This window comes from Typopeltis vanoorti, chromosome 17 (assembly GCF_054136105.1).
Source record: "Typopeltis vanoorti isolate ZY-2024b chromosome 17, IOZ_Tvanoo_1.0, whole genome shotgun sequence".
Lineage (NCBI taxonomy): Eukaryota > Metazoa > Arthropoda > Arachnida > Uropygi > Thelyphonidae > Typopeltis > Typopeltis vanoorti.
This window is the reverse complement of record NC_143565.1, coordinates 11388392-11413387: the sequence shown is the minus strand read 5'-3', so window position 1 is coordinate 11413387 and position 24996 is coordinate 11388392. Positions and strand designations below refer to the sequence as shown.

Below are 24996 nucleotides of genomic sequence, written 5' to 3'. Positions count from 1 at the left end.
CTATAGTACATTAGTACCGTGGAGGGCCCTAGTGTTGCACCACCTTATCCCAGTCCTGAAGATACTTTCAGGTAGCAAACTTTGTTTACTCCCACTTGGATAAAGGATTAAACTAAATTTATTATACTCTAACCAAGTGAAGAATAAACTTTCAACATCTACTCTTTAGTTCATTTCTAGGCTTTTTCAATAGCCTCCAGAATATTTTGTCACTTTCCTGATACTTATTTCTATGTTCTTACCAAAGTCGTCTGATGACTTTTGTTTAGCTAGTTTTACACAGCACTTCGCTTTTACATTTTTCTCTATATTCTCTAAAAGCAAGCTGACTTACTTGCCAGGAACATTTGATATGCTTTCTTTTTTTCTTTACTGCTTCTTTAATCTCCTGAGTCCACCATGGAGCTCTGATTTTTCTATCTTTACAACTGATTCAATCAGCCACATGCCTCTCTGGCTGAATCAGTGTTTCTTCAGGGTTTTCCACTGAATCTCCAAGATCTGTTTCTTGTTTTCGAACTCTTTCATTTCTTTCTTGAATGATGTTTGTGTATTTTCATCTACTGTTCATCTCTGAAAGCTGCTCAACTTTGATTCGTTAAAACTTTCTGAGATAATCTTGTTTTCAATATGAAATTCAATTTTATACTACTCAAAACTAAATGGATACATCTGTATTGTATCCTCAACTAGTGGGAAAAATTGCTATCAACAATAATGCAGTGTATGAGAGTTTCTTATTTCTTGCATCTTCTCTCCACAAGAATTTGTGCACATCGATATGTTGGAATATGGTGTTAGTAATAATTAGTCCATGTCCTAAACAGGGTAGACAAGCAGACACTGTGTGAGCAGTGCATAGTGAATACACAAGTGAATGTGTGAATGAACAAGAACAGATTGAAAAAGCCAATGATGGGGAGGATGTTTAAGTCTTGGGGGGGGGGGGGGGAGCAGGATCTGTGATGATAGTGAGGAATGGCCAAAGGGTAGAAGCTATTGAGGAATCACATCATAGAAGTGGTGTTGGTGGGACTTGTTGCATAACCAGAAATTAGTTATTATGTTCATATATGAATGCCAGAAGTATCCAAATAAGAAGAACAAATTGTTACACTGATCAAGTTCATTCACCCAAAAATAGTTTCAATAAACCCAAGTTGGGGATGCACGAAGCAAACAGTGACAGTGGTTATGAAGTGGTATGGTGTAAGGTGGGGGGGAAGACAGGAAGAAATATTTAGTTGGATGTTGCTATAGACCTAGTAATGTGAAGGGCAGTGAGAAGGAAATGTATAGACAAACTGGTCTGGCTAATAAGAAAAGGGTGATCATTAAAGGTGATTTTAATTACAATAATATAGATTTGAATGAAGAAACAGCATCTGGATGCAAAGAGAATAAATTTTATGAGATAAATTTATGAGAAGTCTCATAAATTTATGAGAGGTTGTCAAACCATAGGTTTGACAACCTCTCATAAGACTGCTTTAAAAATTGATAAATAATTATTTGAATATGTACTTACCAAGAGCGTTCACACTTGCTGTGCGCACTTTAGCATGCTGATGTGACAATATTCTTAAAAGTGGTTTCAAAAGGGAGTCAGATTGTAAATGAAAGCGAGTGGGAATTGCATTTGCAAGAAGAACAACACATGCACAACTCTCTTTTTTTACCTCTGGAAAAGGATCAGCAACGGTCATACTCAATATAGTAACATATTCATTTAAATACTGTCCCACTCTTTCCTTACAACGCTCCACTGTCCGTGTTAGAATCTTCACTTCCACAAGACGAACTTCCTCTGAGAGCTCTCTAAGTTCTTGGCCACCAAGCCTTTGCACAAATACAGATATTACATAGGGCAATAATTCTCCGGGATGCGGCACAGTACCCATAACTTCTCTTAAAATATCTGCTGCAAGTTCCCGGCACTTTTCTACAGGATCGTTGAGGCATCTCAAAAGGGACTGGTATATTTGTTTTCCTAAGATCTGTAATTCCTCAGCATTACCTTCATCAGCTTTATGAGAAAACTCCTTCTTAATACAGTTCAAACTTTCCTTTCTTACGGATCGACTTTCATCTTTTAACAAATTTAGATTACGAGATAAAGAACTACATGTAGGAGAATATGAAGCGGGAAGTGCCATTCCCATTAAAACAACTCAAATCACAACACAAATTAGCCTCTTTCAGAGTTAAACCACAAGCGCATTCATAGGCTTTACACTGATACTTCTTAAAGCAAAGCACACGAGGGTTGCTAGGATACCAAAAATTAACTGTCTAAATTTTGCTAATATCTCTCATAATAATTTATTTGTTGAAAACCATTATTATTATTATTATTGTTATTATTATTATTATTTATTTATTTATTTATTAGACGTGTAAATTTGTAAATAAATTCTATGAGTAAATTTTATAATAATGTTTCATACATCTATGAATGTATGAAACATTATTATTATTATTACGGACGACTCCAAGGAGTCCTCAGACTCATCGAGAGAGGCCCTAAACATTGTGTCCATCACGACTATTCGACATTCATACAGTATCTAGCATACTTGGCCTTGAACTCATTCACTGTCATAGCACCCACAACAGACGCTGGCAGCCCATTCCACTCATTCACCACTCATAAAAAAAAAAATACCAGCAAACGCCTTTTTATCCCTGTATACGGGGAGTAGGGTAGCCGGCAAAGGTTAGTCGATTGGTAGAGCCTCTGCTACTAATGGCTCAGTTAAGTAAAGTTTGCGCGAGTTCGTAGTTGAAAAGGGAACCAATCGTTCGATGATGTTGGCACACTCTCCCTCCATGAGTCTTTGGACTCCCTGGAGGTGTCAAATAATAATAATAATTTCATTCACCACTCTAAAAGTAAAAAATCCAGCTCTTACACTCTTACCAACCACACTCTTGCCAAGCTTCTCTGGATGTCCCCTAGTCCATCCACCACCAATCCTGGTCTCAAAAATATCCTCTGAATTAATCCTGTAGAAACCCTTCAGCAATTTGCATGTCTCAATCATATCTCTCCTCTTCCGCCTATGAACCAATTTCTGCAACCCACAAATCCTCAACCTGTTTTCATAAGGCTCATTCCATAGACCTGCTATCATCTTGGTCACTCGCCTCTGGATCCTCTCAACCTCCTCCCCGTCAAGAAGAAACCTAGGTGACTAGATCTGGGCACAGTAGTCGAGATGGGGTCTTATCAAGGCTCGATACATAGGAACAATAACTTGCTTATCTCTGCTGATGAAATATTCTTCAGCATTCAAGTGATTGGATGAGCTGATTTAGCCACTTTTTTCAATGTGCCCTCCTAAACTTCAATTCCCTATCCATCCACACTCCCAAGTCCCTGGCCTCATCAATTTCCTGGAGTTCAGTTCCACCAATGTGATATACTGCTGCTAATCGTTTCACCCCAAAATGCATAACCTTACATTTTGTCACATTAAATTGATATCCATTCTCCTTAGCCCAGACATCTAATCTATCCAAATCATCCTGCAAAATTTTGACATCTTCTGCATTCACTATTGCCCTACCCAACTTTGCATCATCAGCGAACAAATGAACCGTTCCTCTCAGATCCTTCCCTGTATCGTTAATGAACAAATTAAACTGCAGTGGTCCAAGAACAGAACCCTGCGGCACACCACTAATCACAGGCAGTCTTTTGGACTCTACTCTCTGCTATCTCTCCATCAAGCACCCCCCTATCCATCTCAACAACCCTATATCCATTCGAAACATTCGGAATAACTGCGAGAGATTTATGGCATTAACCCGACATGACCAAACATTTATAGGAATTAGTCAGACTTGGTTGACTAAGGATGATATAGTCATAAGGATTGAATGTAAGGGATACAGTATTTTCAGAGAGGACCCAATGGGGAATGGGTTTTGCTAATGATAGCAGAAGAATTAAAACTAAAAAGAGTAGAAGTGCATTAAAAGGGCATGCATGAAGAGAGCAGTTCATTTGAAGCTATTTGGTGTGAGGTAGAAATAAAAGGATGAAATATAAAAATGGAATGCTGTCAGTAGCGCACTCAGGATTTAATCTTGGGAGAATCCGAGCTGAGTAGACGATTTGAGAATACACACTACGCATCGCATTCTACCTATGACTGTGCATCTGCAATGATCGCTAATTCATAAGTAGTATAGAAATAGAAGACACGACACAGCATAAATATTTTAAAAAATGAATTTTAATTAGAAAAACATTTTTGAAAAATTTTTCTAGTGTTTTTTTTTTTCATTTTCTTTGTGGGGACCAGGGCCTCTCTGTGTGCCCTGGTCTATAATAATAATAATAATAATAATAATAATAATAATAATAATAATAATAATAATAATAATAATAATATTATTATTATTATTATTATTATTATTATTATTATTATTATTATTATTATTATTATTATTATTATTATTATTATTTATTTATTTTGTTTCTGTCCGAGCCTGTGTAGCTCAGTGGATGTGGCGTTTGCCAACCACGGCGCTTGGCCGCACGAAGGAAGACTTGGTTTCGAGTCTACTCGGCGACTAGAGGAAATTTTTCTAAGCCTTTTTTCGACCGGTTCCCGAGTTAGTCGATCTCTGGCACTGGCAAGCAGGTTTTTCCTCCCAGAAACTGGGGTTTTTTGTCCTGTAAACTCAAGAAAATCGACCGTAGAACCCACATTATTTTCAGACATTAAATATATTGTGTTAGGGTTAGGGACCACGAGATGGCGGCACATTTGACCCGTCTCTCTTCACTGAGTACCGCTTAATTAGTGATAGCCTTGGGCCATCTATCTCTGATTGGTACCAGTGGAGATTGAACTGCCCACTCAGTCTCGAAAAGTTAGATAGGGCTAAATGACCTCGCCTACACCCCGTATACGGGAATAAAAAGGCGTTAGCTGATTTTTTTTTTTTTTGTTTCTGTCCTAGATTTCCCTGAAGAAACGGTTGTATATTCAGAACTTTAAAGGAAGTTTATACGTGAGCTTAAATTTTATTGTTGTTGTTATGTGCCATCCAGTCGTTTTCGACTCTTGATGATCTTGTGAACAAAGGCTCTCCATCCTGCTCGTCCTCTTATCTTTATTACTTTAAACTTTATTACTTAAATTAAGTTCACCAGTCAATTTCAGATGGGTTGCTAAATATTATTTATTAAACATCATAATTATTTGCATAGCATAAAATAAAGACTACAACCTGATTTGCTTTTTTATAAAAATCGGTAAAGTTACGAAAAAATGATTGTAAATTTTCCGAAATGCCCTATATAAAAATTTCATCAGCATTTTTATAAAGACTTTTTTAAAAAGCAATCAATATTTTTATCATTCAGCCATGTTCTCAACTTGGTGATAAACTGGCTGCTGAAAAGTCGCTTTTTGATTCAACAGCAGGGCAGAATGGTTTTTTAGTGCATCAATCAAACACATAATGTATGAAGGTCTGTTCTGTGTTATTACAAATAATTTTAGTTCTTGTTTTAAAAATTTGATCAAACATTGAGCCAGGCCTGATAAAATTTAATAATGCAGAGATCTTGTCTTAGACTGCATCGTTGATTCTAATTTGTCTGTCAATGCATGGATTGTGTACTTTCATTACTCTCCTCATCTTCATCTTCATCTGCGTTGGCAAATTAAATTTATTAATCCACTGGAGTTAACTTCTCAATTCCAAAGCTAGGTTCAAAACCTAGATAGCCTTCGTCTGAGTGGTTCTCTGAACTAAACTTTCTACCTACTTAAATCATCTATTACTTTTTTATAAGGAATGTCGAAATATAAGATATATACCATGCGCAATAAGGTAAGCCTTACAAATCACAAATGTTCCAAATTTAGTCATCACTCTAAGTTAGCTCACAATTTCTTCTAGAGGTTCTTTCTCCTTTTAAGCATAATAGGTTGCGTATGCTTTCGCATATCACAGAAGTGCTTGCTTCACTGTCCTCAACTGCTTTGCGCTTTCAAATATGTCGATTGTAGCTGTTAACAAAGACTGAAGTCAAAGAACGGTAATTAATATGAATTAATTACAGTTCTTTAGACTGTAATTAATATGAAAGAGAAGTTGCTGTAATCGCAAGATAGTAAACATAGATGGAGAGATATCAAAAGTGCTTTGAAGTGAAGTTGAGCCAAGGAGAAGGAAGGTGACCAGATATAACGTAGGGCTGAGTATTTGGTCCTCTATTGTTCAATTGTGTTATCATGATCTGATGAGATATATACAATTGTTTGCTAATTATACAAAACTGCGAAGTGCAATAATCAACGAAGGTGATGTGGAGCTCAAGCACGATGATTCAAATTAGTTTTTGCAGTATGGATAAATGGCAGCCAGTTTAACGCCACTAAACGTAAAGTTATGTACTATAAGAAGAAGCAATCACATAACGTGTACTCCATTGATAGCATTTCACTGCAAGAATTTGAGATGCTTAGGGACATGGGAACAGGGAGTTAGAGTTTAGAGTTCATTTTACAAAGTTGGCCAAAACAACACATCCGATTACTTGTTTTCGTATATTTTTTTTTCAATTCCATAGATTTTTAAAATCTATGGAAATGATTTAAAAATATATTTAAATCAATGAGTTTCTATCCGGAGATCCTGGATCTCGGGATAGAAACTAAAATCCGCACCCTGACTTTTTGAGAAATGTTTCAAAAATATATTCGAATAGTTCCTACAAAACTTAATAAGACTTTAAGTGCTGTCCTGACACTTTGTAAGCAGCTGTTGGATGCATTGGTTTATTCTGAAGTGCTTAACAACATAATCATATATATAAGGTCCGCTCGACAGACAAACTCTGATATTTGCAAACCTTAGAAACTTTTCTGTAGCCAAAAGAAAACGCATTAGTAAAAATGCTTATACTCCTTTGATGCCTTTTTATTACCCAAAAAGAGTAGGTGAATGCGTTATACTAATTTAGAAATTTTAGAAAAAAATAATATATTTGTATTTATCATTTTTTTTTAGTTCCCAAAACTCAGATTTTTAACCGCGGAACTCAGGAAATTCGACCGAAGAACGCACCTATTTTAGACTATAGTATGCAGCATTATGGTTATGGACCAGGAGATGACGGGAGTGATCGCTTCCAATTTCAAATCCTCTGTGCATTTTATATCCTGCACCAGTGAGAAAACATCACTACAAACAATAACGTAATCAATGAGGCTTTTCTTATTCCTTACCTCTTCTCTCCATGTGAATTTATGCACATTTGAAGAGCTCTCTTCACCGTATACTATTTTAAAAAATGAAATATTTATAGTCACGGGCTAGCCGTACAGTGAATGACTAAAGATGGGGACTGGTTGACCAACAATTTACAAAAAAAAAAAAAAGTTACTTAGGTCTAAGTAGCCGCCCCTACTCCTCTTAAGGAATAAAAGTTAGCGGATTTTTTAATATAAATAAGTAATTATTTATATGTAACTCAGTGGACGTGGCGCTTGGTCGCTCGAAGTCAGACTTAAGTTCAAGTCTAGTCGCAAACTGGAGGAACTTTTTCTAAGCCTTTTTCGACCGATTCCCGAGTTAGTCGATCTCTGGCACGGCTAGCGCGTTTTCCTCCCGGAAACTCAAGAAAATCGACCGTAGTATCGACCCACATTATTTCAGACAGTGATATATCTTGTTAAGTACCAAAAGATGGCAGCAGTTGTTTGCCAGCCTCTTCATCGGTCGCTGCTATAATTAGTGATAGACATGGTCCAGCTATCTCTAATTGGCTACCTGTGGAGATTGAACTTTATACTAGATAAGGTATAAAGGCCTCGCCTACTCCCTATAAGGTAATAAAAGGCGTTAGCTGATTTGTTTTATTTTATTTATCCATGTATTTCATATTTCTGGTAAGTTTTGTTGTATTTTGTATCCAGTACACTATTAATGTTCTGCAATGCCCACACAACGTAGAATGAAATTTTTCAAGGAAAGCTCAAAAGAAACACACATGAGCTAGTCCATTGAATCAATGGGTTCAGATTATTATTATTATTATTATTATTCACATAAGTGATACTCATTCAAAACAAGATATCATATAAACAAAAATTTGACTGGTGATAAAGAACAATTCAGATTCTACCCAAGAATCTAAGAATAGTCCATCAGGTAGCGTCGTAAAATATGGACTGTTCCAAGTAATACTGTTTTTTGTATATGATATGCGGTCACCTCAGTGATGTTTAATTGCTGTAAATAGTTGGATAGAGTCTTTGAAGTTGCACCTAGTGCACCGATAACTATTGGAATGACTTTGGTGTGTTTAAGCTACAGCCGGTCAACTTCAATTGCCAGATCTCGATATTTAATAATTTTTTTTCCAGTTCTTTGTTGTTAATGTTGTTATCACTGGGTTCCGTGATATCAATAATCCAAAGCTGTCGATGTTCGATAATTCTGATGTCAGGTCTTTGTGTTCCAAATGCCGATCAATTTGTATTGATCAGATTTGATATGATCAGATTATTATTATTATTGTTGTTATTATTTTAATCTTATGTTTTATATTATCCGGGTACTGTGCGTGTGCTCTGTTGACCAATAGCTAGATTGAAACGACTATCAGGCCAGGGAAACGACGTTTGTTAAAGGCACTAATAAAAGGTCAATTCACGGACGCCTGCACACGTATATTTTAATTAATATAATTAATTAAAATATAAACTTAGATTTATTCTCATAAACTGTAGTCAATTTTCGAAACTTAAAGTTTCTTTTTTTAATTCGAATATGAAATATGGATAAATCCTTCATATTCCCTATTTCTATTTAACATCCCCAAAATGAAGCCCTTGGATCCTCTTTTGATTATTATTTTATACTTATATTATTTATTATTAATATGATATTCTCCATAATATAATTTATTTTAATTAATATATAATTATGATCTTTGTAATTAATGGAATGCATTTTATTTAAATATATTTAAAATAGAATGGTGTTCATTATGGAAATACAGTATTTATTTAATAGGGATTCTGATGCCACTAGGTGACTCTAGTGCTTATCGTTTCCTGTTGGGGAAAAATAAGCCGCCATTTCTCCCTGCGCGTTGTGCTTATTTGTTAGTTGTGTGCGCAGTTTGTTGTAGTGTATTCTAGTTTTGGTAAGATCGTTGTATATCTGTTACTTGAACAATGACGGAGAAAATTGATATGTCGTTAGATGATATTATTAAGATGAGTAAAGGGCAATTTCGTGTTCCTAGAGGAGGCAGGGGTGCTCAAGGTGGTGTTAGGGGACGAGGTAATGTTACTGGCGGAACAAGGGGTCGTTCACGTGGTGGAGGTTCTATTCGAAGCCGACTGACGAGAGGACGCTCAAGGCCTGTACCTTATACGAGGGTAAGTGTAACATATTTCTTGTATTTTGTGCTTGAATGATTTTTTTCGATCATATTACTAAGTCATAGCAACCGGTTAACTAGATCAAAGGAAATATGATAATCAAAATTTCAGCATGTTGACAGGACTATTTAATTTTACATAAAGATTATGGTGAAAAATGGCTCTCACGCACCCAGCATATGATTTTCAAATGTGTTATATAACATTTGTGCTTTAGAAATTTTGAGAAACAAAGGTTTGACATGCATAAGATACAAGTTCAATGAACAGTGCTGATTTAAATATCTAATGAATAATTATTATCCGTTACTCTCGGAAGAAAATGTATATAAATGGTAAAACTTTTAACTTTTGTTTACTGATTTTGAGTTTGAAAATTAAGCAGTTCTTGCTGCGTCACATTCGCATTATGATCGTCAAACGAGGTCAGTTTCTAGTGCTTGTTCTGTTGGTGTTACGCTATGCAATACAAACATACAATGCAATATACTTTACACCAGTTCAAGTATTGTATATAGTGGTGCATGGATCATCTGTGGTTTATTCTTCAGTGGCCCAAGAAGGCTCTCGGCCGCAGATATACCAATTTTTAATTATATGACAATCTGGAAACGACATCACTCATTTGGTGTACAAATAAAGATAGATGCATTCTTATTTGCAGATGATCGAATTTCATTAGCTATAGTAGATGATCTACAGAGATCAGTAAAATCATTAAATGAAATTTCAGAATAATATGAAAGTATCAAAACTTACCAGAAATGACTAAATTCCAAGATAGTAGATGCAAAATGAGAGAAGGTAAAAACATAGAGATGGAATAATTTTGTAACTGAACTAGAAAAGGATATAATTAAGCCACAACCAAAACCCAATTAAATAATAAACTACTTCAACAAAAAAATAAATGAAAATGTAAAAATACAAACAATCTTTGGATTGATGATAATAAAGAAGCAAAGTTTTGTTAGATCATTCTTTGTTAGAACAAAGAATGATCTAACAGAAAATATTCTGATGTCAGAATTTAAAAAAAAAATACAGTAAATAAGATGAAAAATAGGAAAAGACTAAGCATGGAACTGTACAAAAATGCAGGCGAAAATTTTAATGAAAGATGTCTGAAATTCTTTAACATGATTTAGATTTCTGGAAAACTCCAAACTCTTGGGGGGAAAAAACATTGGTTATCTCAATTTATAAAAAAGGAAATAAAAGTGACTTCAATAACTATGGGAAAATTAGTCCAATAAATGCAGATTACAAAATATATACAGGAATATTAAAACAGAAATGAAATAGTAGTATTATTATTATCAACACCCGACCTCCATGAATCAGAGGCTAATCGTGGGAGGTACTCACTATTGCATACAATACTCATCCATCCGCATCTTAAACTGATTCAATGTGTCCACATCCACAACACACTCAGGCAATGCATTCCACTCACCAACCACCCTCCATGCAAAGAACCTGCTTCTCACTCCTTTGCTCACACCCTCCTTATACAGTTTCCAGCAATGGCCTCTTATTCTACTTCCCTCTCCAATTCTATGAAAAATCTCTTCCATCTTCTGATAACAACCCCTGAGCAGTTTATATGTCTCAATCATATCCCCCCCCCCCTCTTCCTCCTATTCACGAGGCTCTGCAACTTACATTCCTGCAATCTGTCTTCGTACTCCACGTTCCAAAGACCACTGACTACCTTTGTGAATCTTCTCTGTACCCTTTCCAACATATCCTCGTCATGAAAACCCAGTGACCAAATCTGTGCACAATAATCCATATGAGGCCTTATACAATGGAATCATAACCCCTCTATATCTGCATGTCAGGGTTCTCTGCATCATTGCCATTATTTGATGTGATGTCTGCACAACTTGTACAATGTGGCCCCTGAATTTCAGGTCCTTGTCCACTATCACACCTAGATCTCTCATCTCCTCTACTTCTGTTAAAGTTTCTCCACCAAGTATATACTTGGCATCCCATTGTTGCTTACCAAATCTCAGAACCTTACACTTGGCAACATTGAGCTGACAGTTCCACTTACCTGTCCATTCATGCAATCTATTCAAGTCTTCTTGTAAGGCATTAACATCAGCCTGACTGTGCATTGCTCACCCCAGTTTTGCATCATCTGCAAACAGCTAGATATCACTAGTTAAACCCAACCCAATATCATTAACATAAAATTGAACAACAATGGCCCCAAAACTGATTCCTGTGGCACACCACTGGTGACCTTTCTCTTTCAAGATACTGCACCCCCATATACAACTTTCTGATACCTATCTGACCGCCAGTCACTGATCCAATACAAAAGTCTTATCCAAGCCCATCTCTTTCAATTTAATTAAGAGCCTGTCATGTGGCAGTTTATCAAAAGCCTTTGCAAAATCCAAGTACACCACTGTATATGCATCTCCTCTGTCTAAGGTTATTTGTTCTAAGTCAAATTAGAACAAATATCAGAATGGAAAGATGTATATCAAGAGGAATATGGCAAGGATGTGCCCCATCACCTCAGCTTTTTAATATATAACTAAAATTATAACAATCTGGAAACAGCATAATCCTTTTTGTATACAAATAAAGATAGATACATTATTATTTGCAGATGATCAAGCTGTGTGACCTATATCGGAAGGAGATCAGTAAAATTATTAAATGAAATTTCAGAACAATATAATAAGAGAATATCAAAAGTAAATGTCTTTCAAAGGAGAAACTCATCAAGAAGTAAAATAGTGATAGATAATAACATATTAAAAATAAGTAAATACTTTCAAATACCTTGGATATGACTTATATGAAGATGAAAAAAGATATGCATTATAATATCAGATTTTGTTAAAGTAAATGTCATAATAAGTAATATGTTTGTTTAACAATCTCTGGTATAAAAACATCAGAATCATCCATCTTTATTATATGGAAGTGAAACATTAACCATAAAAAAGAATGAAAAATGGATTTAAACAGTAGAAATGAAATTTCTCAGAAAAACAGCTGGATATACTGAGTGGGACCATAAAACAAATGAAGAAATTTTTACAGCTCTGAATATAAAACCAATTAACCACTATGTAAATAAATATAAATAAAAATGGTTAGAGCATCTAAATAGAATGGACAATAGACTACCAAAAATATACAGCAGGTATGAAATAAATGAAAAAAGAAGTGGAAGACCAACAAAACGATGCCATGAGACTGCAGCACGTTACTTGGACTAAAATTCACGATAGGAAGAAGATAAATAATTATAAATTTATGTCAGTGAACATGAATAATAGGGTTTTTTTTAATGTAAACTCATAAAGTGAGTACTGTAGGTAATAAATCATTTTGTTATATTTAACACAGTGGAGATTTCAATTTTCCTGAATGATCACTAGCATCATTATTCATAGATCTTCTAGTATCTGATTAAACACCGATATATTTAATGTTTCTGTTCAGTAAGTTGTTATAATCCTTTTCATTAATAAAAAAGGATTTAATATTTTTTGAGCTTGCTAAAGGTATTTTTAAAAAGTTCTTAAGAATTATTTCTGCATTTAGAAATGTTGGTCATGGGTAAAGTGAGGGTAATATTTTACTTATCAGTTATTGATTATAAAAAAAGCCTTTGACAAAATTAGTAGACAGAGATTGTTTAAAATATTAACCAATTTAAACACACCAAACCAACTTTTACAATCCATTCAAGAAATATATACAGGAAATAAAATAGCAGTTAAATTAGAACACATCTCAGAATGGAAAGATATATCAAGAGGAGTACGACAAGGTATACCCTCTCACCTCTGCTTTTCAATATATATATAAATAAAATTACAACAATCTGGAAACAGTATAACCCATTTGGTATACAAATAACCCCACAAATCAAGATAGATACAGTACTATTTGCAGTAGATCAAATAGTATTAGCTACATCAGAAGATGATCTACAAAAATCATTCAATGATATCTCATACCAATATAACATGATCTAAAAAAAAAAATAATGGCATTCAAAGGAGAAAACCAAATAAGAAGTAAAATAGTGATAGATAATAAAATATTAGAACAGGTAAATACTTTCAGATACTTGGGATGTGATTTATCATGCAAAGAAGAAAAAGAAATAGACACCAAAATATCAAACTTTGTCAAAGTAAATGGCATAATAAATAATATATTTAAGCCATTCCTAGTAAAACACATTAGAATCAGACTATATAATGTCTTGTCAAATCCAACTCTACTATACGGAAGCAAAACATGGACCATAAAAAGGAAAGATGAAAAACGAATTCAAACAGCAGAAATGAAGTTTCTCAGAAAAACTGCTGGATATTCCAAATGTGACCATAAAACAAATGAAGAAATTTTACAATCCCTGAAAATAAAACCAATTAATTACTACATAAGACAGCATAAACAAAAATGACTAGAACATTAGGACAACAGCAGACTACCAAAAATATTATACAGTTACAAAATAAGTGGAAAAGAAGAATCAGAAGACCAAGAAAGAGATGGCATGTGACCAGAACAGGCCACTTGGCCTAAAATCCATGTTAGGAAGAAAAAGAAGGCTATTTTTGTTTATGTCTAAACACTCAACTAAGCCTCTGATTTTTGTCACATTAATGAAAGAATCAGTTTTTATGTGTGTGGGTGGGTGTTGCTGTCCTTCTTGTCTTCATTTTCTTCAGTCAGAAGTGCTTTAGAAAGCCAAAATATTAGATATGGCAATATTGGAGTGTTTACAAGTAATAGACAAAATTTGTTGATTTGTGATAATGTAAACTGAATCATGTAGTACTGTCATAGGAGGGTATATATCATTGTACTCCTTGAGGGTATACTCCTTGAAGGTATATATCATGAAATTGATAATGATCCATCTATCTAATTATCCTTTTCTTTAGTGTTACAGTAATCGGCATTCGTTTCAGGCAAATTATAGAGAATACAACTGTGTTGGAATTCATTACTTTAATTTCCTGACGTTTCAACCTTTATATGAAGGTCATCATCTGGAGTGTCTGATAATAATTTACTTATTGGAATCATCCTTTCATATATATATATATATCAATTTGTCACACACACATATACACAGAGACAAGCTATATTAATTTCAAACAATATACCAAAGAGACAATGATCTGATCAACTTATTTTACTGGCCTGACCTCTAGTGGAGAAAGAGTTAAACATCTAAGTGACAATAGCTTAGCATATTGCTCAAAGATGAGACCAGTGATGGACAAAAGAATTAAGTTCTTGACGGAGTTCGGATGTGTCTTTCATCAATGTGTGTTGCCTGTCAGTTAGTAGTATGTTAATGCTGATTTTAATGTCTTTTGCCGTTTGCAAAACTTCTTTTGCCATTTGACTGTTGAGTTATTATATTTAACAAACTCTTCATATTTACTAATTTTTTTTTATTTGTTTATTCTGTTTATCAAAGATTTCTTGGACAAGATCTACTAAGTAGTGAAATGTATTAGATTGAAGTATACAAAAAAAATTGTCAGCATGATGTTTATACTTTATTGAGTATGTATCATTAAACAAGTGCAATATATATAATATAGATTATAGTATTTTATTTTTTTTATTTTTAGCCTAGAGAACTTCCAGACAGGTGGCAACATGATCTCTTTGATGGTGGGGTTGGCCAAAGAGGTATAATCACAGGTGGTGTAACAAAACTTCAGGTTTCAAATTTGGATTTTGGGGTGTCAGATAATGATATTAAGGTACTAGTTAATACTGATTTTCTTTGTGCTAAATGCATATATATGAGGGTTATTGTTAAAGTAATGATAAATTAATATATTTCATAATATAAAATTTTGACATTTACTTTCAGGATATTATTTTGTTAATTATTGATGTGATTCTCTTTTTCCTTTAAAGTGTTAAATGTAGCATATGCTTGCATAGTTTGTTTCAAATTACCCCCAGGATCTCAAGTGTACAGTTTTTCAAAACATTTGGATTTGAAAATGAAAAGTGCATGATAACACAAACACTGAGAAGAGAACATCTCCATGATTATTAATGTTAAGCCTTGTCTTCCATTGTGTATTGTTATGCTATTGGAACCATGAATTTTCAACCATATATATTCCAATTAAAGATAATGACAACACGTTGCCATAGTGTTGTACCACCCAGTATACATAATGGATTTTGAGAAAACTATTTGTTGAAAGAGTTATATTAAATCCTGTTTGGTAATGCAGCTGTTTCCTTGAATGCAGTAATTGCTGTACATATATTTTCAAAATATGAATTTTTATTTGGTTTTACTAAGTACATTCTTGCATCTCACCAAAGTGATCAGAAATTCAGATTTTCATTTTACCTTTTTCATGTTTCAGATGCATTTCTTTATCCATTCTTTCATCATCCTTTAAAAATGTCTCTGTAAACATCATTTTGAGAAATTGAAAAAGTTTCATGTTTGGTCTCTAAAGCATGATTTCAAACTACGTACAAAATAAATGAAAAATACAAAAAATATAAAATTGACAAAAATGGGAGGGAAGCCCTCCCATGGTACAAAATGTACTATATGTTTGCAAATAATTTTTTGTGGGTGGGAGCAGCATAAAAATCAGTTAATGTGGTTAGTTTTGTCTTCTTTAGAGAGGACTTATCAATCGAAGGTGAGTTAGCCGATCTCATACAGGGATAGCAGGGTTTTTTTCTCCCAGAAAACTCTGGTTTTTCATTCCACATACAGACAAATCAGCCCTTCAGAACACACGCAATTTACAGACAAAAAAAAATACTAGTTGTGGTGGTGGGCGGTTGATGGAGATGATTAGTAGAGGTTCGGTGTAGTAGTAGAAGCAGTTGTTTAGTAAGTGTCCTCCCGCGACGAGTCTTCGGACTCCTTGGATGTGTCACGAATAATAATAATAAGTGAGAAAAACCATAGAAGGGAAAATCGCTAACAGAGACATCATTTCTGATATATGCTGTTACGGTATGTACCAGTTATTTTGAGAATCTACAAGAAGGTATAAGAAGACATTAAATATTTCATGACTAGTTTCAACTGTATAGTTTTTTGAAATTTTGTGTTATTTGTCAGGTCTGTGATTTCATCAGCTCTTAGGTATCCATTTATACCATACTCATTTAGTGTTTTGAAGGATAAATATCACATGCATTTTTTGTGATTTAACAGAGCCTTTTTTTTTTCCCCAACTCCAGTCATGAGAGATCTTGACACATGCCACAACAATGCTGTGCGATGAAGTTATTAGAAAGATGAAAGGATAAAGAACTGGAAGTTATATGCATTGCAGAAAATTGTTCCAAAGGACAGGTATGTTGAATGAAGGAAAATGATGAGAAGTTAGTTCAGTGAGTATGGGGCTGAAATATATATATTAATGTTAAAAAGCTATCCATGTTCATACATGATTAGAGATAGAGAGGTGGAGGACTAGTGGTGGCTAGATCAGTGGGGGATGTATCTATGAAAATACCTAGAATAGCAAAGAAATGCAGAAACTGAGTATTTATAGGAAAGTGGTTGGAGGGGAGTCAGTGTGAAGATCATTTATATCGTGAATACTGCTCTTCTGGATATGTTCAAGGATTCTGAGGGAGGTTTTTGGTATGCTACCCCAAATATTAGAATGTTCTGTCCGGCTGTTGTAGGATTTTGTGTTTGGAATTAAGCAGAGAATTATTGTCTGGAATAAAAAAAAAATACCAAGCTTTTTTGGAGACTGAAGAGGCTATGGATGTGATATGTGTTTATGTGAGGATAGGTTAGATGTGAATGTCAACTCACAAAGAGCAAAAGTGATTTTAGTTGGAATGCATCAGAAGTGAGGGACTGTTGACCGTGGTCTTTTTTTCTTGAAAAGATGAAATTATTTTTGTTAGCATTAAAATTTAGTAAGTTATCTTCACCACTCTTCAGACTGCCCTGGAAGATCAGTGCTTAAGGTATTGGCTATAGAAGATCTTGAGTATTAACAATGTTTTATGAATGGTGAAGAAAAATGAAGTGTAATGTCATTAGCAAGGCTAGGAAAAGGATTAGAGGTTAGAAAAGAATCATTAATGTATTGAAGAAAGAGTGTAGGTGAGAACCTTGGTTACTCTGCCACTGGTGCACTGATGGAAAATTCAGATTAGAAGTAACCATTCATCATGACATGCATTGAACAGTTAGATAGGAACCTGGCAGTCTCTCTCTCTCTCTCTCTCTCTCTCTCTCTCTCCCCTCCCTCCCTCCAGTGGAAGGGGAGAGAGAGAGAGATCATAAGATAGCAACTTGCAAAGACAACTGCGATATGATGCCAGACTCAATCAAATGCCTCAGAAATACACGAGTAACCACATGAGATCCTCTACATCTTTGGCATATGTCCAAAAGTTGATAAGGCTAGCAAGGAGGTCTACTACCGAGCAAAATTAGCAGAATCACTGTGTTAGTATTCACTAATTAAATGATGAGCCTCCAGGTAGCTGGTTGTTGATGACCTTTATCACTTTTGAGAGCACTGATTTGAGGACAATGAGACAATAGTTGGGTAGATAACTTATCAGGTGTTAATTTCTGGAGTACAACTCTTGATATAACTGGAGGAATACCATCTGGGCTGAGTATCAAAGCTATGGAATATCTTCTGATGTTCTTCAAAAAAAAAGATAAGAAAAAGCATACTGAGGATGGTTTGCGGAATAGTAGAGGGAAATTTGCCTTGGTTGTCTGAACAGAGGCTGAAGAAGAAGGCTGATGCCATGAGGTCTGCTTTATCTTTAGGATATATTGTCATCGTTTGAAGAAGATGAGAAAGAGAAGTGGAAACATAGTGAAACAGAAGTTTTGTGCAACAACTATGGCAAGATATCAGAAGGCCCGACTGCCAGTTGAGCAGGAGAAAAGTTGGTTGCATTTAGCCAATACAAAATCTGGTTTACTGTTGATTGTTTGTGATTATAGGCTATAGTGAGAGGCTGGAGTGTTCAGCATTCCAGGACAGCTTTTTGCATTTTTTGGAAAATGAAGGCTTGAATGAGGGTTGTGGATTTTGTGTGCAGTGGGGAATAAAATGCATGCATCCCAGTAAGAATAATTTTAGTTTTTAGAGCAGAAGAATAATTGGACCATGGAAAAAGATCCAAGACAAATACTGCTGAATTTAGCAACAACAACATCTGAGCTCAAAGAGTGTTTTCCAAATTTAGCAAAACTAGCTGCTGTTGGACTGGCCATACCTGTGAGCACAGCTGATGAAAGAGGTTTCTCTGCATTAAAAAGGATAAAAACCTGTATGAGGAATCACATCATTCAGAACACTCTAAATAATCTGATGCTAATTTCACTGGGGGAGGGGGGGAGATCCAACAGATTTTATTTATGAAACAGCTGCTGACAACTGGGCTTCTAAGAAGAAGAGAAGGATTAATGTATAGAATTTTAAGCTGTGAGCATTACAAGGTTTTTCATTACTTAATGAGAAACTAAGAAAATTTCTAGTCTTATTTGTTTAATTACCATATAAAATATCCTTGTTTGAAGTAATTTCTAATAAAATTACTATTTTCATTTGTTATAAAAAAGGGTCTTTCTTAACATATTCAAAATTTTTGCACACCTCGCTAATGCTTCATTCCACCCAGCTGGTAAAAATTTCTGGGGAGAACACTGCAGATATGTGTTAAGAAGGGGAGAAGAAAAAAAAACATGATCTGGGAAGATAGACACTCAGAAATGCCCTTGAACAGAAAAATACAAGCCTTGACTTGTGGAGTACTGACAAATTTGGAGGAGAAATGATGATGGAAGATTTGTAATCATGTAAACTTGATTGTGTACCATTGTCATAGTATCCTGTACAGTGGCGGCTCGTGGCTTGAAATCGTGGGGTGCTTCAACTTTCGAAATATACATACACACTGTAAGTATAGTGTATACGTGTTTGGATAAAATATCAAAATTATGATAAAAATTAAAAAAAAATTAAACATGAAACAATATTATTATCAATAAAATTACAGTTTGGTATAATTCAAAATGACTTAAAAATAAAATCCATTATCATAACCCCAATAATGTTCTAAAATAAAAACTATAACAAATGTTGTGTCTTTAATTGTAACGTCCAAATATTTAAAGAGACGGAGTAAACACGATAAGCACTAGGAACGCTTCACTACTGTCGCAAGCTGCATATAAACAACAGTGGAAGAACTGCGCGACAGACAGTGCAGCATTATGCTAATAGCTCACATCTCATTTTGACGTGCATGTGCTTGCGCACGTAGCAATATGACACTGTGGTGAACAGTGCTGCTAGTGTCCTTTGCCCTCCTAAGTGCTACAAGATGGATTTTTATTATTTTTTATACAAAATAAGATAAATGTATAGGATTTTTGATAATAAAATTAAATATTATAAGCAAATATAAATATATATATATATCGAGAAAAATTGGGGGTGCTGCAGTTCCGCAGTGCCTATACGCGAGTCGCCCCTGATCCTGTACAACAATCTTTGAGGGGGGGGATGCATAATCCAGAATTTTCTGATGATTATGGTAGTAGTAGTAGGGTAGATATATGACCTTAGTTATTTTGCCATGTTACTGTTTTTATTTTAATGATTTAGAAAGATATTTATTCTAAATTTTATATACATATTGGATAAAGTAGTCATTTTCCATTTATGTTCTCAGTAATTTTATTAAATCTTTGACATGTTCCTGTTGTGTCCTCTGGCTCTGTCTCCAAACTGCATTGTGTATTATGAATATTATTTGCTCTATGAGTGGATAAATTTTTAAAACTTCATCAGGATCTACATCCTCCGACATGGATTGACAAAAATGTGTGTGTGGTGTGCAAAAAAAGGAATTCCAAATATTTCTTTTCATATGTGCTTGATATATTTGGATAGTAATTTTCATGCATTTTTCTTGAGAGTTTTTCAGCATGCATCATGTTACAGTTTTTGGTTTAAGTAGCAGTTATTACTCAATCTCATCTACTGAATATAATCTCACATTAATTGTTCTTGACTTTTGTTTATTAATTAACAGATCTTAATATCCCAGATGCATGCAGTTCAGCAGTCTAGATTTTGCTAGTCTATATATCTATTAATAGCTAATTATGAAGTTATCCAAAAGTTATATTCAGACGCTTTCACAATTCACTACAGTGTATTCAGGCTAATTTTCTTTTTATTTACTTTCATCGAAAGCTTAATTGGTGTGGATTTGCAGAAATTATTCTGAAATCTGACTGCTCAAAGTTGCTCTTTTATAAGCAACTTTGACTTAACAAACACTACTATAACAAATTACAAGAAAGTTCTGACCAAAGCTTTGTAGGTACACTGGTGTCCAAAACTTAAAGGACAAACACTATTTCTGAAGATTACAACCACAAATTCAGGTGAATTAGCTTGTGACGATTTGTATGACTGACAATATCGAGTATAAAGTAGACTATTGCTTGCGACCTTCCAACCCAAACACATGCACTGAACTCATAACCAAAGTTATCCTCACTGGCATGGAATCATACATTCCCCACAGTATTCTGATCTGCCATTCCATGACCAAACCCTGGTTTTCCAAAAGATGTGCCAAGGCAGTACAAATAAAAAAAAAACTAAACATACCATCACTGGCTCAGATCACGAAACAACCTCACCCTCCTTTAGAGCTTATACCCAAGCCCAAAATAAATGCAAAAAACACAATCAATGCTTCCAAAACAGAGTTTGAAAGAGCTAAAAGCAGGAAATTAGCAGCCTGTCCAAATGGCAGCTGAGCCTTTTGGTCTCGTGCCAAAGCAATCGGCCGTAACTTCTGCCCAACACTATTCTCACCTCTATCATATCCAGGTGGCTCCATTGCATCATCTCCTACAGAAAAGGCTAATCTCCTGACCTCACACTTTGCCTCCAATGCATGCACAATCGACAATGGCAAATGTCTCCCATTCATTTCAGATGCCCAACATACAATGCCCCTATATCCTTTTGCCAGAAAGAGATCAGCAAAACACTGTCTAAATTAGACACAAAAAAGTCTCTTGGCCCTGAAGGCATTCCTCCAATTCTGCTGAAGGTTTGCACACCAGAACTGTCTCCTGTCCTATGTCACTTACATATACTGTCTTACTCCACTGGTATCTATCCCACAGCTTGGAAATTGGCCTATATTCAGCCCATTCCCAAAATGGGTGACAAGTCACTGCCATCCAGCTACCGCCCCATCTCGCTCACCTCAGTCCTGTCTAAAGTAATGGGAAAAATCATCAATTCCCAACTCATACACTACCTTGAAGCTACCTGTCTAATAAACGACCGCCAGTATGGATTCCATCGCTGCTGATCAACAGGAGATCTGCTCACATATGTCACCCATCTCTGGTCAAATGCCATGGAGAAGTTTGGCGAATCTCAAGCGGTTGCACTTAATATTTCACAGGTTTTGACCTGGTCTGGCACAAGAGCTTACTACCATCATTTAGTCTATCTCAAGACCTCTGTAATTGGATTGCCAGCTTTCTGTCTGGATACTCACTATGTGTGGCGGTGGATGGCTCCTTATCCTCTCAACATTTAAGTAATGCTGAGGTTCCTCAAGGTTCTATCCTCTCACCAACCCTCATCCTACTATATATCAATGACCTACTTCAGCTTACCTCCAACCCAATGCACAGTTTTCCAGATGACAGCACATTGCACTCCTCCCTTTCTTTTGATAAACCTTCACCACACAACTCACCTTAACCTACAGATCAGCCACTCAACCACTGCCCTTAATTCAGACCTCCAATGGGGTTCAGTTGACCTAGTCAATTTCAATGCAAATAAAACTCAGTACTGTCTCATTCCTCATTAAAAAGATCCAGTTTCTCCCAGTATTATTTTTGACAATATCCATACTTCCAGACAATCTGAGATTTCTCTTCTTGGAATTGCCCTGACATCAAGCCTCTCCTGGCACAAACACATAACAACCATTGCATCCTCAGCTTCTAAAAAACTAGGATTTCTCTTTTGCTCAAGATGTTACTTCACCCCTGTACAACTATTAACCTTATACAAATCACAAATCTGCCAATCATTGAATACTGCTCCCACATATGGGGTAGGGCCTCAAAATGCTCCACTCCATACAGAGGAGAGCAATCAGACTTATTAATGACCCAATTTCCCCCCCCCCCCTCCATTTCACACAGGCGATTGGTCTCTGCACTATGTCTATTCTACAAATATTTCCATGGAAAATGTTGATCCAAAATAGCATCAATAATAATAATTATTATTATTATTATTATTATTACGGGCAACTCCAGGGAGTCCTTAGACTCATCGAGGGAGGCCCCAAATCATGTTCATCACAACTATTCGACATTCATACAGTATCTATCATACCTCGCCTTAAACTCATTCACTGTCACGGCACCCACCACATACTCTGGCAGCCCATACCCATGAGGTAAAGAACCCAGCTCTAACACCCTTACTAACCACACTCTTGCCCAGCTTCCATGGATGTCCCCTAGTCCTCCCACAACCAGCCCTGTTCTCAAAAATATCTTCTGAATTGATTTTATAGAACCCTTCAGTAATTTGAATGTCTCAATCATATCTCTCCTCTTCCGCCTATCAACCAATTTCTGCAACCCACAAATAGCATCAATAATAATAATTATTATTACGGGCAACTCCAGGGAGTCCTTAGACTCATCGAAGGAGGCCCCAAATCATGTTCATCACAATTATTCGACATTCACACAGTATCTATCATACCTCGCCTTAAATTCATTTACTGTCACAGCACCCACCACATACTCTGGCAGCCCATTCCACTCATTCACCACTCTAAAAGTAAAGAACCGAGCTCTAACACCCTTACTAACCACACTCTTGCCCAGCTTCCATGGATGTCCCCTAGTCCTCCCACAACCAGCCCTGTTCTCAAAAATATCTTCTGAATTGATTTTATAGAACCCTTCAGTAATTTGAATGTCTCAATCATATCTCTCCTCTTCCGCCTATCAACCAATTTCTGCAACTCACAAATCCTCAACCTGTTCTCATAAGATTCATTCCACAGACCTGTTGTCATCTTGGTCACTCGCCTCTGGATCCTCTCAACCTCTTCTCCATCAAGAAGAAATCCAGGTGACCAAAGCTGGGTACAGTAGTTGAAATGAGGTCTTATCAGGGCTCAGTACATAGGAACAATAACTTGCTTATCTCTGCTGATCAAAGTATTCTTCAGCATTCAAGTGATTTGATGAGCTGATTTGACCACTTTTGCAATGTGCTCCCTAAACTTCAACTCCTTATCCACCAACTCTCCTAAATCTCTTGCCTCATCAATTTCCTGGAGTACAGTTCCACAAATGTGATATACTGCTGCTAATCGTTTCACCCCAAAATGCATACCTTACATTTTGCCACATTAAATTGACATCCATTCTCCTTAGCCCAGACCTCCAATCTATCCAAATCATCCTGCAAAATTTTGACATCATCTACATTCACTATTGCCCTACCCAACTTTGCATCATCTGCGAACAAATGAACTGTTCCTCTCAGATCCTTTCCTATGTCATTAATGAACAAATTAAACAGCAGTGGTCCAAGAACAGATCCTTGTGGCACACCATTAGTCACAGGCCGTCTTTTGGACTCTACTCCTGAATAAACCATTCTCTGCTATCTCTCCATCAACCACCCTCCTATCCATCTCACCAACTCTATATCCATCCCCATATGCTGCATTTTACTGATTAGAATTTCATGTGGTATCCTGTCAGAGGCCTTAGCAAGGTCCAGTAGAATCACTGTAAACCCATTATCCTTATCCAGTTCAGCCATCACTGTGTTATAATACGTGAGCAAGTTACTGAGGCATGACCTACCCTTCACAAAACCATGCTGTCCCTGATACAGTATCCCATTTTCATCTATCCAATCTTGTATTTTCCTCTTGACTATTTTCTCCAAGATCTTGATAACTGTTCCTATTATGCTGATTGATTAGTACCAAGCTCATTGAAACACGTGCAGCTGCTGCTCAACATTCCTACACAGTGTACCTTGAAATCCAGAGAACAAGTTTTTTCTCCTCCTCCTTCATCCCTGCAACCGCTGTACTATAGAACAGTCTTTCCATTGATGCGGTCTCTAGGGAATACAATCTATAGTCATTCAAATCTATTGTGAACAAGTACTTTCCTTCCCAACCCATGCACGGTACTAATGTAGTATAGGTTGATCTACCAACCTCTCGTATATGGGTTCAACATAAAATAAAATTAAAAAAAAAAGTACACAATTTCAATTTTTTAATAGCATGCAAAGGAATCACAAGGTAGCACACAGCAAGATAAAAGACAAAACTGTGCTATGCGAATTGTGCTTGAAGGAAACTCTTTTATGAAGAAATGAAGTTGCAAACTTGGCCATCTTGTAATGTCTCAAAGACATCATCTAGATGATTTCATACGGGGAAGAATTGGAAAGCTTGATGACAACAGAATTACTTAAATTTCAGA

The 24996-nt window shown here is 35.7% G+C and overlaps 2 protein-coding genes across 3 annotated transcripts in view; one reads left to right on the top strand and one right to left on the bottom strand.

Moving 5' to 3' along the window:
* The window catches only part of Dnaaf5 (Dynein axonemal assembly factor 5), a 141971-nt gene extending 139749 nt beyond the window's left edge, over positions 1-2222 (bottom strand). For both annotated transcript variants that reach the window (XM_090407397.1, XM_090407398.1), the window contains exon 1: positions 1529-2222. In XM_090407397.1, the coding sequence (XP_090263523.1) occupies positions 1529-2162 (634 nt within the window). In that variant the 5' untranslated portion in view covers positions 2163-2222. The remainder of the gene's footprint in view (positions 1-1528) is intronic.
* A 6877-nt stretch (positions 2223-9099) lies between these two features.
* The window catches only part of LOC150097149 (THO complex subunit 4-A-like), a 98351-nt gene continuing 82454 nt past the window's right edge, over positions 9100-24996 (top strand). The window contains exons 1-2 of the mRNA XM_090406873.1: positions 9100-9416; positions 15056-15190. Coding sequence (XP_090262999.1) covers positions 9210-9416; positions 15056-15190 — 342 coding nt within the window. The 5' untranslated portion in view covers positions 9100-9209. The remainder of the gene's footprint in view (positions 9417-15055; positions 15191-24996) is intronic.